Source organism: Kryptolebias marmoratus, linkage group LG24, assembly GCF_001649575.2.
Source record: "Kryptolebias marmoratus isolate JLee-2015 linkage group LG24, ASM164957v2, whole genome shotgun sequence".
NCBI lineage: Eukaryota > Metazoa > Chordata > Actinopteri > Cyprinodontiformes > Rivulidae > Kryptolebias > Kryptolebias marmoratus.
In genome coordinates this window covers 15,881,911-15,897,365 of record NC_051453.1, presented here as the reverse complement: position 1 = coordinate 15,897,365, position 15,455 = coordinate 15,881,911, and the positions used below count along the sequence as shown (strand labels likewise).

Genomic DNA, 15,455 nt, shown 5'->3' with positions numbered 1-15,455 from the left:
TAAATTACAATAACTGAGTATTTGTGACATTGTATGATAAAGTACATGCACTATTGGGCTCATCTTACCCACTAAAAAAAATTATTTCGTTAGTCCTCAGCATTGTTTATATAGCCCTGCGCCTCTAAGTATACTGTAGCAAGATGGCGCCGCTTTCGCCGCATCTCGGCCCAAGCCTTTAAAGCGGCGTGTCATGTCTATTCATATAAGTCATTGGAGACCACCTACGTGAACTTCTGGGACGACAGCGACAGTCTACTGTCGGCCAGCACTGCCTTTAGTCGGGATGATTTGGGAATTACAAACCAGATGGCAGAAAGTTCCTCCTGGACCGCCTAAACGCTGCAGAGGATGCCCTTATTCTCAAACGGTATTTGCATTTATTACCACCTATTAATAACCATTTGCAGAGTTAGAGGACCATTATTGTGTGAAGTTGGTATTACCCATATTTATCATCGCCCCACCGCAGAAAGGCGAAGGAGGGGTGTTCATGTATACGTCTGTTAGCAAAATATCTCATGAACCAATGGAGAAGTTTTATCGAAACTTTCAGGAAGTAATCATAGGATGAACCTCTCCGACTAATTAACCTATAGAGTCAGCCCGATTCAAGATGGCTGCTGCTGCTAGCTGAACTTAAAAACCACATAAATGGCTATAATTCAGTCGGTCTTACTGATATTCACCTACAATATGTGGTGTGGTAGTAGCTGAGACTGATACCCAACACATATGCTGAGTGTAAACTGATTGCAAAAGAGCTTTGTTTAAAGTTTTGCCATTAACTATTTGGAGTCAGCTCTGTCTGTCTGTTAGCAAAACATCTTATGAACCACTGGACAGATTTTAATAAAACTTTAAGATAGTCATTGGATGAACATTTACAACTGATTAACCTTTGGAGTCAATTCAAGATGGCCACTACAGCTGATTGGCATTAGTAAACACAAAAAATGGCTATAACTTTGTCAGTTTTGCAAATATTAAGCTAAAATTTAGTGTGGTAGTGGCTGAGAATCATCCACAACACATATGCTGAGCGTGACATCTCATATCATTGCATGGCATTGTGCATAGCATTATATTCAAGGCTTTTCTAAAACATCTACAACGCTGTTATTTTTCAACATACCACAAGATGATCTAAAACGATGGCTTGAAAGGCGGCGGGTGATATGCATTCATTCAAGGAATGCTTAGGCCTTTAATTGTACAGTACTTATAACAGAAAATGAACTCTGTTGGCTCGTCATGCCTGCGTACAGAAAGATCAAATCAAGCTTTGAAAATCAAATCAAATCCATACATTATCAAACCCGGCTGTAAATTCAGAGATGCAAACTGTTGTGCAAGAAGGAGGGGATGCATTTTGACAGATCCAACAGTCCGACTGGAGTCTGGGATAAAATGTCCTCTGTCTCGCACTGTGAGATGTGCATCAAGATTCACATCCTGCAGGTCCGCCGTGGTGGCTCTGCTTTTCTTTGTCCGTCAGTTCTTTCCTCACGTCGCTTTCGAGTTGAAGCAGCTTCTTATAAAATAACTTGGATACTTCCAATTTTATATCCATCTACCAATAAGAACAAAGGACATAAGACTTGCTGCATGAACTGCTTTACAGACCACTTAAAGATGGTGTAACTTTGAGTTAAAATATATAAATCCTGCCCACACCTTACGAGGTTGAGTGTAGTTGTTTCCAAGCCCCGATGTTAAGCTCTGGTACTTGGCATAGGGGTCCAGAGACTCAGGCTTTTGCTTAAAAAGCCAAAACTGCAAAGAAAACGAAAGGCAGAATTCAGAACACGAATCTGGACTGAACTGTGCTTGAAAATAAGATTTCTTCTTACCAAAGCTTCAGATCCATTATAAGGCGACAGTGTGAAGGTGTTGGTGAATATTCTTATCTGTCAGCGTGACGGAAGCGCACGTTTAGATACAGAAGAGAACAAAATCAAACTTTTTTTTTTTAATTCTTACGCAACTTTGAAGCTGAACTCACGAGCCAAAACAAAGGCAGCAGCATCGTCCAGAGGAAGGCGGGGAAGGATGGTAGGATGCCGTAGGCCAATTTGGTCATCACAAAACCAGGACAAGTGACAGATGAGTACAAACCCTAAAATTGGAGATCACTTTCATCAAAAGGTGATGCGGTTCCAAATTCAAGTGATCCTAAAATCAAATGCAGTCAATAATATCAATCTTCAGAGATGGGAAGTATCTGTGAAGATACTTTAACAACTAAAATCCACATATGAATGAGTTCAGTTCAAGCGTCATACAAACAGATAATCTATTAAAGTAATTAGATATGAATATGAGAACAAAACATAAGGAAGAAACATTTCAAACATACCTTCCTGCTAGTTTACCTGTTTGTTGTAGTGGTTGTTCAGAGCCAGGCTGAGCAGGTCCGTTGCATATTTCGAGGAGCTGTAAGGCTGATTGCCCTTCTTATGCTGGATGTCATCAAGTTTAAAGGCTGAGCGATGAGCGTTACTAGATGAGGTCCAAACCAGCTGCGAGGTCCGGCCTGGATGGCACAGGACCGGCTCCAGCTCCCTGACCTGAGTCAAAACACAGGCGGTCACCACAGCATTTAGGGAATAGTTTTCATTGTTATTATTATTTTTATGGGATAGTGTGTAGTACTAGATATTAACCGAAGTGATCTCAGTTTGGCGAGTCAGGAAGAACGTCTGATAGGGGAGTCGAGCTAACAGCTACAAGTCTCATTTGAGAGCAAACTCCTACCTTCTGAAACAACTCAAACTCAAAGGTTTTCAAGTGTTTTAAGCAGATTCAATATCAGGCATTTTTACACCTTGTTACTTTTGCATAAGAAAGTCATTTAAGCTTCAGTTTTCTCATTCAAACATTTGTGTTGCTATGCTAACGATGGGCAACATGGCCGCTAAACGTCTAGTCAGAGTCTTCCAGAAGTTGCTTAGTTTCTGTATATTCTGTCTAATACTTCTGTCTTTTTAGCTCCCCAGAAAAATGCAAGTTGTTTTCATTGTAATCTTTTTTATTGTCTCAAAGTCTTTTTTTTTTGTCACAGCCATTCCATCAGGGTACAGTGAACAGTTTTTGTTTGTGCAACACAGATGTCGCTCAGTTGAGTAAATAAATGCAACGTGAACAACCGTTTCATACAATTGTGACAGGCTTTTATATAGAGTTTGAGTTGTTGTAGATGGAGTAATTTCACTTTTGAATTGGCCCTGCTCCAAGTAGCTGTCAGCTGCAGGAAAGATACTGACTACACATACGTACTCCACACAAACCCACTATATAATAAACCACTGAACTATCCTTTAAAAGGGTTTACAATGCATGCTACATAGATACCTCACTTCCAAAAAAATCCCTCAATCCCTCATGGCAACTTAATACCAGTTTATAGTCATCTGAAAAAGCAGAGTGAGCACAATAAGGTCTGCGGTGACCTTGTGTCTGTAACAGAGTACTTTTAATTTTTAATGAGGACAGTTGCTAGGTGACAGAGAGATTGTGTATCACCTCTTATTTTTCCCATCAAGAACGCAAAAGCTGACAAGAACAACTCTCCCTGCAGAAAACTACAGGCTTTTATGGCAAACCTGCAGCAATCAAACCAAAAATAGCAGAGGATTCAGAAGTCAAAATGTAAGAAACTTACTAAGAGGAAGTGACCAAAGAGGTTGGTGGCAAAAACCTCTTGCAAGCCATCGGCGGTGACGGCATCCCTCTGGGTCAGAATGCCCTCAGCAGTGGCAAACATGGTGATAACTTTGCTGCAGTGATAGCAGCACAGAAATCTGAGCTCAGCCAACGATAATAGAGGAAGCACTTGTTTGACATTGAGAATCATTTTTCCAAAGTTCGAGGTCGGGAAAGAACAAAATCAGCAGTTTACCTGGAGAACAGACCTTTAAAAAAGGCCTTTATGTCAAACTCTGGGTTTGGCATAATTCCTGCATTCAGGTAGAGGCAGTCCAGCCGGTCGTACCTGAAGGTGAAACTAATGTTTAACACTGAGGCACCAGCCTAAGCTGTTGCATACAAATGAAGAATATCAGCTGGGTCTATCACCTGAGTTTGACATCTCGTGCAGCCCTGAGGACAGAGGAGATGCTGCTGGTGTCCACCTGCAGCAGGTCCACCTGGGCTTCAGGGTGAGAGGCAAGGAGGGCGGAGCGAGCGTCCTCGGTCCGCTGCACGTTCCTACAGGCCAGACACAGCTGGAGACCCTCGGTGTCGTCTGAGAGGAGACGCTCACACAGCGCCAGGCCGATGCCACTGCAGGAAAACCATCACACTGCTCTGCCAAATACCTCAACATTCATAGGATGGACCAGTCACCATTACACTAAATAATCAAGAATAACTTAGACATTTCCAAAAGTTAAATCAAACCATACCTATTTGCTCCAGTCACCAAAACCACCTTTTTCATCTTGTTGAAGCTCAAACCTTCTCCAACTGAAAGAGAAGACCAACAGGTTGTGAGTCTGCTTCCAGGAGTGGTTTCCACTTCTGTGGCATCATAGTTAGGCCCTGCCTCCAACTCCTGATTGGACACTGCCGCCGCACTCCAGCCAATAGGACCCTGACACTGGTCGGCTTAGTTTAAAAAAGCCCACCCATACTGAATAAATTACACTCTAATTTGAATTATCAAGCATCAAAAAATGAAAACAAGAGCTCCAATTGAGATATGTCACCTGTTTACATTTTATTTGTGTTTATTCTATCAAAGCTTAACTTTTACTTACAAGCTGTATAAACATTTCCCACTGAAATACAATCATCTGAGTACAATGTTGTAAAAATGAACAACCTAGGACTTTGATAGGGTGCTTTTACATTTTCATAGCTACACATTTTTACTTAAAATTGTGTGTAGCTACAATGAGAATATTACAGATGTCCTAGAAAGGAGTTTTCAGATTGGAAAAAAAAAATCAACTCTTTTCAACACTTTTGTCCCGATTAAAATCATTTCCAAACAAGAGCTGATATCATCTTATGTCGCAGAAGCAACAACAGCTTTCGATTGTTGAGAGAAGAGGATCAAATGGATCAAGATAATAAAACTCTGGCATAAAAGCCAGTAGTTGATGGTCTTACCTTCAAGAAATGCCTTTATTTTTTATACGTTTTCTTAAGAAAATGCTCTGCACTAGCCACGGTAATACTGATGTTCCAATTAAATCCATCATTTAGAGTGAAAGGTTGCATCTCATTAGCATTCTTGACAAAAGAAAAGGACTATAATCATCCAACAACACAGTGACATCTGTCCTTAACACATACTGTTGAACCAACACAGCGAACGACCAAAACACAGCCTGAATTTCTGACTAGCACTCTTCATAATCTCATAATTTCAAGGGCTGCGGTAGCTTGGTGGTCAGTGCGCGGTCTTGTAATTCCGAGGCTGCTAGTTCCAGCCCAGGTTGCGGCAGGAAGGGCATCCGGCGTAAATCAATTGCCAAATCTTTTGTGCGAGTTTGTTCACTGTGGCAACCCCTAAAGAACGGAGCAGCCGAAACAATAACTGTTCAACATCTCAGTAATTTGATCAGGAGAATATTGCCATTAGGACACAATTTGTGTCCTACTTCAGATAGTTTGCAGCAGAAAAAAAAAAAACATAAACCCAAAATGTAACCAGGAATAATTGCTGCAGTAAATTGCATGTGACACTTCAGTTAAAAAGCAAATTCTTACACAAATTGTATCAACAATAACTAAACAGAGTAAACATAAATATCAATACAACAAATGGTATTAGAGATTTAAACTTATCTATAGAAAATACACAAACATTTACACTTCATCTTCAAATCACTGTAGGGAAATGATCAGGAGATGATAAACAAATAGTTCCTTGTGTTTATTTTGCTCTAAATGTGAAAAGTTTTTCCTGAAAATGAGATGAAATACTGATAATATAATAAAACTAACAGTAACTAATGGTTTGCTGCACCTTTTCCTTCTACATTCAAGCAGTCCCCCAAAAGAAAGCGTAAGGAAGTTCTTCAGCGAAGACTTTCAAACTTTCTGATAACTAAAACTGATATAAAAAGTGCCAAATGTCACTTGCTACATTAAAAATTTGGTCTCAACACTCATCCCAACCACAGTTCACGTCTCTGTCTCTGCATGGAAAATGAAGTATTTTGTCTAATAGTATGTCTTTGTTTATTAAGTTTCCTTGTGCTGATTGGAATCAAACTGAAACCAAAGTGTTGTCCTTCTTCATTGCGTGTTCAGTCCAGGTTTCCCCAAATCGTATCTTGAATCCAGCAGGTGCCTTCACCCTCTCCACCTGCTGAATCTGGATAGCTTAAACCTGAATTGTCACAAACCACTTTTCTCCAAAGCTGAGCAGATTAATAAAAATGTTTTGAATGTTGCTCTGGCTTAAAGCTGTAAATCCAAAAGGGCTCTGTGTATTTCCTGGAAGGAGGGCCGTTCCTTTGCGTTCCTCCTCCAGCAGCTCAGCATGATCTGGTAAAGCGAGTCTGGGCACAGAACAGGTTGAGGCAGGTAGATCTGCAGGACAACGGGGAGAGAGTTGAAATCTGGGACACCCATGGTGCTCATAAGTAAAGAAATGCCTCTGTCCATGCTCACCTGTCGTTTCTGGTCCCTGAAAAACTCCCCTGTGTTTTCTATCACCTGCTCATCGGTGAGCTGAGAGTAGGGCTGCTCCTTGCAGAAGTTTAGGACTTCCCATAGAGTCACGCTAAAGGCCCAAACGTCACTCGCTGTGGTGAACTTACCCTGCACAAGAAAAGACGCTGAGCAGATTTGGAAATACAAACATACAGAGAACTTTTAGATGCAGTCCTCACCAGCAGGATGCTCTCCCACGACATCCAGCGTATAGGCAGCACCGCCCGGCCCTGGATGCGGTAGTAGTCGCCGCTGTACAAGTTCCTGCTCATGCCAAAGTCAGCTATCTTTATTGTGTAGTTTTTACCCACCAAGCAGTTGCGTGTGGCTAAGTCCCGGTGTACGAACTTCAGAGAAGAGAGGTACTTCATTCCCGAGGCTATCTGAGTGGCCATGTAGCACAGATTACTGAAGCTGCAGAAGAGATGGGGCAGATATTATTATGGCTTGACAATTACAATATAATAATAATAGGCCTAGCATTCCTTGCAGGAATGCATATTGCCCTCTGCTTTTTGGGCCAGAGTTGCAAACTTAGATCATCTTATGAAGGGTTTTGCCATTTTGGTCAAATTTTGAAGATAATGTTATGCACAATCCCATGTCACATGCTGTTTTTATTTATTTTTTTATTTTTTATTTTTTTATTATGTAAAGCACCTTGAAATGCCTTGCTGCTGAAATGTGCTATACAAATAAAATTTGATTGATTGATTGATGTGATATTGCAAGATCCTGTGCAAGCTGTTAGTGCTCAGAGTAAGTGTTGGGAGTCTGTATCTGTCAGCTACTACCACGCCAAATTTTAGCTCAGTGTGTGTAAATCTGACGGAGTTAGAGCCATTTTTGTGTGTGATGAGACTGATTAGCTGTGGCAACCGTCTTAAATTAAGGTGACTCTAAAGGTTAATCAGTTGTAGATGCACATCCAGTGTTTACTTTCTGAGTTTCATTAAAATCTGTCCAGTGGTTCATGAGATATTTTGCTAACAGACAAACCTACACAGACACAGTCAAAAAGGTAATCACTGACCTGACAGTAGGTGCGTTGCTGAGCAGAGCAAGTTGTCCCTCCAGTTCATGACGGGACAGAAACTGGTTGAGATCTCCATTTTCCATGTACTCTGTGATCATACAGAGAGGGTCGCTGTAGATGCACACGGCTAGCAGACGAATGATGTTGGGGTCCTTCAAACGTGACATTATCTTTATCTCTTTAAGGAAGTCATTCCTGCAAACAAAGAAATCAGTTAAACGAAAGCTTAGGCTGCGTGTTAAACTAGTTTTCTGCTTTCTCTGTAATGTTTGTTTTCAGCTCTGGTCACAACGCAACTCACCTTGCATTCTTGTTGGCGTCGGAGCGGAGCATCTTCACAGCCACCAGAACCGGCTGGTCCTCGGGAACGTCGAACGAATACTCTTCATTTATGAACGCCTGCATTCCCTCTGCTTCACACAGGTGCACCTATAGGAGAGGGGAAAGTACGAGCTCCAACTTGTGCTTTTACTTGCTCTAAAGCTAAAAACAGCAGCAGAGAAGAAGGACACACACACCTCTCCAAACTGGCCCTCTCCCAGCTTCTCTTTAAATATGAGCAGTTTTCGTGGGAACTCCTCCACAGCAACGTCCTTCCCAGACAGCAGGTCCATAGTTACAGCAGGGATCGCATACGTGTTGCTTCCAGTGACGCCCTGCAAGTTGACAATGTCTGCTTCTGCATAGTGAGGGACGCCATCTTGGACCCCGCTCGTAGTGTTGGATTTGGAAGCTGCTGTGCTGGTTGAAGCTGAAACACAACATGAGACACTATAACCATACAATTACAGAACACCGAGTACATTTTCTGTAAAATAGATCTGTGTATGTAAGCAGGTGTGTGTGCGGGCTTACTTACTGGGCTCTTCTAAGCTCTGTGCAAACTCTGGCAGCTTACATATGAGGCGTGATGGCTCCTGGTAGTCTGGACCAAGTGGGAAGATGTGCTCATAGGCAGCATTAGACTCCTGCTCGATGGTTGTACCTGACCGGTTGTGGCTATATACAAGTGTGTCGCTCTGTATTGACAAACTAACAGTTAGTTCATCATCCAGCATCCGGCGAGAAGCCTAAAATAAAGAACAAGAGAGGTGAAAGAAAAAATTTGACAAAGTCCCAGAGAAAAAAACTTCAATGCAAACGCACAAATTATATAAAAGCAGAATATCGATTGACTGAAATATAAAGCTGAGAGAAAACTTAGGGATGAGCCCACCTTCTCCATCATCTTCTGCCACACCTGCCTCCACAGGATGATGACAATGATGGCCACAAGGATGAAGATGATGGCCACTAAGCAGCCAATCAGAATCCGAGTGTTGCTGTCATCCACCTTAAGTGTGGGGTCGTCTTCTGGGAAGGGACGAGGTGAGACACCTTTTGAAGATATTGAAGAGACTGTTCACTTTACATACACGTGGGAACCGGGATTTCTGATTAAAATACAATTTTTGAACCATTTAAATGGTTTCACTTATTGGAAAATGTGTGTAGATAGTTTATATGGCATCCAACCCTCTGTTACATAAAAACTCCTTATTAGCTTTAATCTGCGCTTCAGTAAAGTGCAGATTTTGAAGTGGGGATATGAACATCAAATATCTTACTTGTTGTTTTTGAAAGACCTCAGTTTGGCTCAATAGTTCAATTCAGACCAGAGTAAAGAGCTAACTAAGACCAAAGTGAACTGCTGTTATCCAAAAATAACTTCAATCTCACAAATTTCTTAGTGGTTCATGCAAACACTGTTGTATAAACCTTTCTATCACCATCAGTTTCTCATTACACTGTTATTTACAAAAACAAAGAGCAGCAGCTAGTTGTAGCCATTCCAGCAGGTAAAAAAAACCCTAATATTTAAAATTAATAGTGAAGTAATGGTTTACTAAACAGTGTTTGCATGAATGGCTGTGGATATTTTTTAGACTGGAGTTGTTTGGCTGTGATTGGACCAGCTGTTAGCTCATCAGTCCAGTCAGAATAAGCTCTGTTCCTCAAAGAGCAGTCTACAACAGGTAAGATATTAACTGTTCATAGCAGATATGAACTATTTGATTCAATGTAAAAGTTGTTCCTTTGCTACTTTAGTGACAAAGCTTGTATTTTGTTGTGGGACAGGTCAACAGGCATTTTGATGCAGTTTGTAACCTTACAAAGCCCATTTTTAAATGTTTAATGTGTGTGAGTTTTTTTTGTTGTTGCTGTTGTTTGTGTGTTTGTTTCCAAATTGTATGCTATTTTGATGTCAGAAAGTGCCAGTACTGAAATGATTCAGTGCAGGCACACAATGGTTTCAACGCGATCGCTCACCTGTGTTTGCTGGAACTACAGTTCTGGGTGGAACCAGTGTTGTGTTGTACATGGCTGTACCTAAAATAAACCAGAATAAGAACCGGTCTGATCAAGCCCTAGATATAACACTATATGTAAATATTTACTTTACTGTTACACAGCTTACAGTAATGTGCAGCCAGCTGTTCAGTGTGTACCTGACTGGAAGGTGATCTCGCTGAACAGCATCCAGGCATCAGCAAAGTAGAACTGGCACTTGATGGCACTGGCCATGTGACTGGCCAGGTTGACGGTGACAAAACGAGCGCTTGGGTTCTTCTCATCCTCCACGGGGCTGAAGGAGAGCGGCGTGTCTTCCCAGCCGGAATCAGAGCCGAAGTAACAGACCACCTGTCTGAAGACCTTGACGTGCTGGGAGTACATGTTGTTGCAGTGGACCTGTGCGCATGTGGATAGTGTCAATGTCAATTAGAGGTAGCAAGGGGTGGGGATGAGGGGGATCATCTCGCTTTCTCGGTAAACTCACCTTCATGGAGGTAAAGTTTCGTGTACGGTCAAACTCAAACATGATTTCAACAAATCCTCTGGGGAAGCTCTCATTGTTCCAGCCCACATAGTCATACCCCGGCCACCCATTGTGGACGTGGCTTAGAGTGAAATCGTCTTCACCGCACACTCCATCAGTCAGCTGTCCCAAGCCTTCTGTCATACTGAGAAACAAACAAACAAAAACAAAAAAGCAAAGAGTTGGATCATTTCTGTTCAAATGCTACATTTTACAGCCACTCAACACAAGGCGGCAGCATTTGCCAACAATTTTCCTCTTTGTGGCTTTTGGCCGTGAGATTCTCACATGGGTCATATTCTTTTCTTCCTGCAAAGTTTCCTTGACAGAAAAGAGACGTGTCTCTGTGTCATGGAAGCCATTATTCACCGTGACTTCCAGTCCAAACATAACAAATCCCCCGGTTAGTTCATTCTGGTTTCGAATCTTTGTAAGACTGGTTACTCAGTCATTCCCATTAAACAGCATGACCCACTCACCACCACGGTCTGCTTTTTTGTTTTTACCATGGTGACAGGGCAACAACACCGTGAAGAAGAAAAAGCAACGATGAGAGACGCTTTAGGAAGGAAGAAAACCTAAAACACTCACACACCTGTGAATAATAGCTCCGTCGTAGACAGAGTCGTTGAGATAAACGGGGTAAGCAGGCAGGTTCATCTGCTGTCCGATGGGAGCGTTGTATGAAACAAGACCATCTGTGAACAAATAGAAATGGTTCAAGTTCATCAACGGGACTTTGATGGTATTTCCTGCACATAGGCAGAAAATAATAAAGTTAACATAAAGTTTGTTTAAAACTAAACAAAATGTTGCTAAAGTCAATTTAAGCTATAATGAGGGCCAATTCACAGCCCCCTTTTTATTCAGTTATGCCAACAATGCATGAAGGACAAAAAAACCCTCAAAAGATGGCACCAAACACACAACAAAGAAGACAACAAGTCAAACCACAAGAAAAAAATTAAAACAACAAGGAGAACGGTTTTTCTGTCATCCATATTTGAACAATTACTCAGAGACTGCAAGGACACAAAAATGTGCCAAATTTTTTCTGTCTTGTTTTCTTTCTATTCATTTTTTTTTTTTTCGAAGACAGTGACAAACCAGCACATTGTTGCCTCCTGATGGAGTGTGAAACTGTGAACCCGAGTCCAACACTGTGATGCATCTGATTAAAAAACAATATGAACATATAAGCTCCTGCACATCTACTGGCTTATACACATGGACACAGAAAATCATGTTTAGGCCTTAAACCATATAAAAAGCTGCAAGGGACCCCAACACCAAGAGTTAATAAGCTTTACCAGTTAATCAATCATTTTTCTGCTTGGTACTTTTAATTTAGGTGTAGAAATAAAAGCAAAATATATTTTAAAACTGTTTTGATCACAGAAAAAAGGTCAGGTTGCGAAAGTAAATGATTTGAAGAGAAATGATGAAGAACAAGGGAGAATGCAATCATAGACAACATTCAAATATTTTTCTATTCTTTGTTTACCTAATTTAAACTTTGCTTTGAAGGTGTCTACTGAGTTCCTCTGGCAATAAAAAATGTGTTTTAATTGTTTTAATCATGGACACTTTTTCATCAACTCCTGGTTAATTTGGCTATCTTCTTCATTAGCCAATCAGAATGATGGTTATATCAGATTCAAAAACTGTCATGCAAAATATTAGTAATGCTGAGTTTGGTAATGGATGATGGGCTCTAATCAAATTCTGCTTAAAGTCCCCATAAAACCTTGACTGGCTCTGTGAGTTGTGCGTGTGGTGTGTTAAATTATCTCTTTTGTAATTGACAAAAAAACAGATAAACGAATATGCAGAGCATTTGTGTTATATTGTGGAGCAAAAAAGAGGAGCAAAAGTTTAAACACTTGTGAAACTGTTTATAAAGTTTAATTTGTCAAAACGGTAAGGCCAGTGCTAAAAAAAAGAAACAGGATTAAAGACGGTATGAAGGACTAACAAAAAAGATTGAAACTACACTCATCAATTTTCATTAGACACCAAGATGATTATAAAAATATGTCATTCTCTTTTTTCTTTACTTTATTGTCCCCTTTTTTTTTTAAAAAAAAGACTTCAGTCTGTCCAAGTCCAAAGTATTTCAAAAGCCTTTATACATCCACTTTATCTAAACAGCATTGCTCAAACAAACAGCGGTCTTTCTGACAAACAGTTTTGCCATATTAATGTTTCCATCTGTGTCTATTCGTGGATCTGGAGTCTTTTCATGCAAAAAACTGTTTACTTATTTTGCACTAAAAGCACAAAAAAATCTTTGGATTCCGTCACCTGATAATGCAGCTTATAATTTAATAATTAATTTTTTTTCTCCATATGTTATTTATTCAATTCTAAACAGTCTAAATGGGTGGCTGGTCACAGAGGTGTTAACAATACTGTATAGTTCCTCAAAAAATAAAGCGATATGTTTCCTGTAATACACTCGTCATGTACGTTGGAGTTTAAACCACACCTTGTTTGTGAAATAAAGTTAATTGTAAATCAGTTGATTCCTGTTATCTTTATGAGCTCAAAGGTTAGGGTTGGTGCCGTCAGCCCCTTCCCTGTCAGTCTCCCTTCATTTTTCTCTCCTGAACCATAACTTACCCAGCCATTCGCAGCCGTAGAGCTCCACTCTCATGCAGACATTCATGGAGTGGTCGATGACAGGCATGAAGCGAACCAAGCGAGCAATGATGGGCGGCTGCAGGTCCCTGAGAGCAACGTCGTAGGTGTTCCTGTTCCCCTCAATTACCTGCAAATAAGACAAATGCATCATGCTTCAAAATGTAAGAGCAAAGACTGGCCTTTAAGTCCTTTAAAAGCAGTTTAATTTTACTAGACATTGGCTAGAAGGTCTTGCTACCTGTTTTCCCTGCCCATTCCTCCACGAGATCCAGCGACTGCCATCGCGGCTGTACTTGATCTTGTACATCTGGGCAAACTCGTTGCCTATTCCCCCGGCATGACGACCCTGGGTGCCCACAAGGGTAATAAAGTGGAGCGAATGCAGGTCAATCTGGAGGAACTCCTTCAGGTAGTCTGGTTCCACCATGATCTCACCATGACACCAGGCGCCATCCCCCTCCTCACAGTCCAGCCTTAAGGGAGGGGAGGCACATAAGTTAAGAGAGAGGAAGAGGGAAAGGATTCATGTAAAGTGGCTGGATGTTTACAGTAGGAAAGAAAAATCAGAAAGAGAAGAGAAGAGAAAAACTGAAAGGAAAAGTGGAGGATTTTAGCTCTTAAAGCTGTCATGAAAACATCTCGGTGAAAGGCTGCGCTGTAAATCCTGAAAGTGGTAATTTTTGGTAAGGGGCTGTCAAAGGAGAGGGGGAGAAGGACTGAAATTACAACCAGGTCGGGTGGGGAAAGTGTATTAGATCATTATTCTGATACTTAGTGAGGGCCACCCAGGTTCTACATCACACACACAGACACACACATCCTCCTGTAATTGTGTGGCTGCATGTAGAACTATAGTACACATGTTTGTGGTTTACTTCAAATAAACAGGCCCAGCAGGATAAACCACTCCCACACGCACTTATTATCACGGTAAACGTCCTATAAAAGGTGAGTGTGACTTTTTCAACTGTTAGAGGTACCTGCCGTATCTGGCAGCTGTGGATTCAGACCACTGGCTCGACGCAGAGATGTCCTCATCCGGTATCTGCCCGCTCGACATCCCCAGAGCGTACCGACACACACCTGAGACACAAGAATAGGTTAACAAAAGGTTGTGTGTGTGTGTGGAGCAGATAAGCAGACAGACTGTTGGATTTCTAAAACAGTCAGGAAAGTGAGTTTAAAAAGAAAAAGGAGTCTCAAATAAAATCACTACAGCATTTTAATTTGACTTTTTTCAAGTGGTATTGAGAAGGCTTTTGTTAACCTGCATTTTCAAATGCTGTAATTCTCCTGTAACTTACATTAAAATGACTTTTTGAGTATAGAGTTTGGAGAATAGCACAATTACACTTTTTGACTCAATCAGAAAAACATCTCTTTGATGTTTAGATGCACATTGTCTTTAATTGATCAACAAAAATTAAAATCTGTAAGGATTTCCAAAGAAGTCTGGTCATCACCTCTCAGTTATACAGTAGTTCCAACGAAATATCCCTAACGTCACAGTAAAATGTCCTTATCGCCAAGCTCAATTATTCACTCATTCTCACAGTGTGCCCATGCCTTACTTTTGGCAGCAGTGCGCTCATCCAGAAAAGGCTGATATGAGACAATGAGCCAAAGCGATAAAGCAGAAGGCCAGATGATTCAATATATTTGCTGGAATTTTCCATGAATCTGTTCAATTCTGGTTAAAAGTGCATATTTATAAGAGAACATGTTGGCTCATTATGCAGTCACGAAATAAAATACCTTGTCATTAATAACTTCACTACCTTTAAGTGACAAATAAGTGAGCCTTCAAAAATCAATAAGCTTGACTTTGATTCTAGGAGTCTTTCACTCTTGTCTGTACACTTTCCACGCTCTAAAACACATCTCCTCCGGCTCTGTCACACCCCGGCTGTGGGTTGGGGAGAAAATTTGAAACTTAGCTCAAACATTCACCAGGTGCTCTTAGGTTCAGCTGCAATAGATCTGCTTCATCCCCCCAGATTTGCTCAAAAAGCCTGAAAGACAGGTTGGGTAGCTCTGGGGAGGGGTACTGCTGTGTGTGTGTGTGTGTGTGTGCGTGTGTGTGTGTGTGTGTGCAGACAGACAGAAGGTGGCTGGTACATCATTGTGGTGGACCACTGTGTGGCCAATAGAAGCAATTTGACCACTGTTTCCTGCATGCCACTCCACCCCCTCACCCTCTCTCTTTTCTGAACCTCTGTGTGGTCTCTCTCATCTCTCTTCTGACACCCC

The 15,455-nt window shown here is 41.2% G+C and overlaps 2 protein-coding genes across 3 annotated transcripts in view; both read right to left on the bottom strand.

The window, feature by feature from the left end:
* Nucleotides 1-941: 941 nt before the first annotated feature.
* hsd17b7 (hydroxysteroid (17-beta) dehydrogenase 7) lies at nucleotides 942-4,557 on the bottom strand. 2 transcript variants are annotated; one of them, XM_037974293.1, is made up of 9 exons: nucleotides 4,407-4,557; nucleotides 4,078-4,284; nucleotides 3,902-3,994; nucleotides 3,665-3,803; nucleotides 2,376-2,570; nucleotides 2,006-2,119; nucleotides 1,854-1,910; nucleotides 1,678-1,776; nucleotides 942-1,573 (listed from the first exon to the last, which is right to left on the bottom strand). In XM_037974293.1, the coding sequence occupies exons 1-9, from the start codon at nucleotides 4,439-4,441 to the stop codon at nucleotides 1,442-1,444; spliced, it is 1,071 nt and encodes a 356-aa protein (XP_037830221.1). In that variant the 5' UTR covers nucleotides 4,442-4,557; the 3' UTR covers nucleotides 942-1,441. The 2 variants fall into 2 exon arrangements, with proteins under 2 accessions (XP_037830221.1, XP_017262902.1); XM_017407413.3 differs by having other exon boundaries at nucleotides 3,665-3,779.
* A 138-nt stretch (nucleotides 4,558-4,695) lies between these two features.
* Nucleotides 4,696-15,455, bottom strand: part of ddr2a (discoidin domain receptor tyrosine kinase 2a) — a 31,115-nt gene continuing 20,355 nt past the window's right edge. Inside the window, exons 3-17 of the mRNA XM_017407412.2 lie at nucleotides 14,186-14,288; nucleotides 13,444-13,678; nucleotides 13,185-13,332; nucleotides 11,158-11,260; nucleotides 10,524-10,707; nucleotides 10,195-10,435; nucleotides 10,016-10,075; nucleotides 8,922-9,082; nucleotides 8,565-8,775; nucleotides 8,224-8,456; nucleotides 8,007-8,134; nucleotides 7,703-7,900; nucleotides 6,849-7,083; nucleotides 6,628-6,777; nucleotides 4,696-6,546 (exon numbers count right to left, since the gene is read on the bottom strand). Coding sequence (XP_017262901.1) covers nucleotides 6,415-6,546; nucleotides 6,628-6,777; nucleotides 6,849-7,083; nucleotides 7,703-7,900; nucleotides 8,007-8,134; nucleotides 8,224-8,456; nucleotides 8,565-8,775; nucleotides 8,922-9,082; nucleotides 10,016-10,075; nucleotides 10,195-10,435; nucleotides 10,524-10,707; nucleotides 11,158-11,260; nucleotides 13,185-13,332; nucleotides 13,444-13,678; nucleotides 14,186-14,288 — 2,522 coding nt within the window. The 3' untranslated portion in view covers nucleotides 4,696-6,414. The remainder of the gene's footprint in view (nucleotides 6,547-6,627; nucleotides 6,778-6,848; nucleotides 7,084-7,702; nucleotides 7,901-8,006; nucleotides 8,135-8,223; nucleotides 8,457-8,564; nucleotides 8,776-8,921; nucleotides 9,083-10,015; nucleotides 10,076-10,194; nucleotides 10,436-10,523; nucleotides 10,708-11,157; nucleotides 11,261-13,184; nucleotides 13,333-13,443; nucleotides 13,679-14,185; nucleotides 14,289-15,455) is intronic.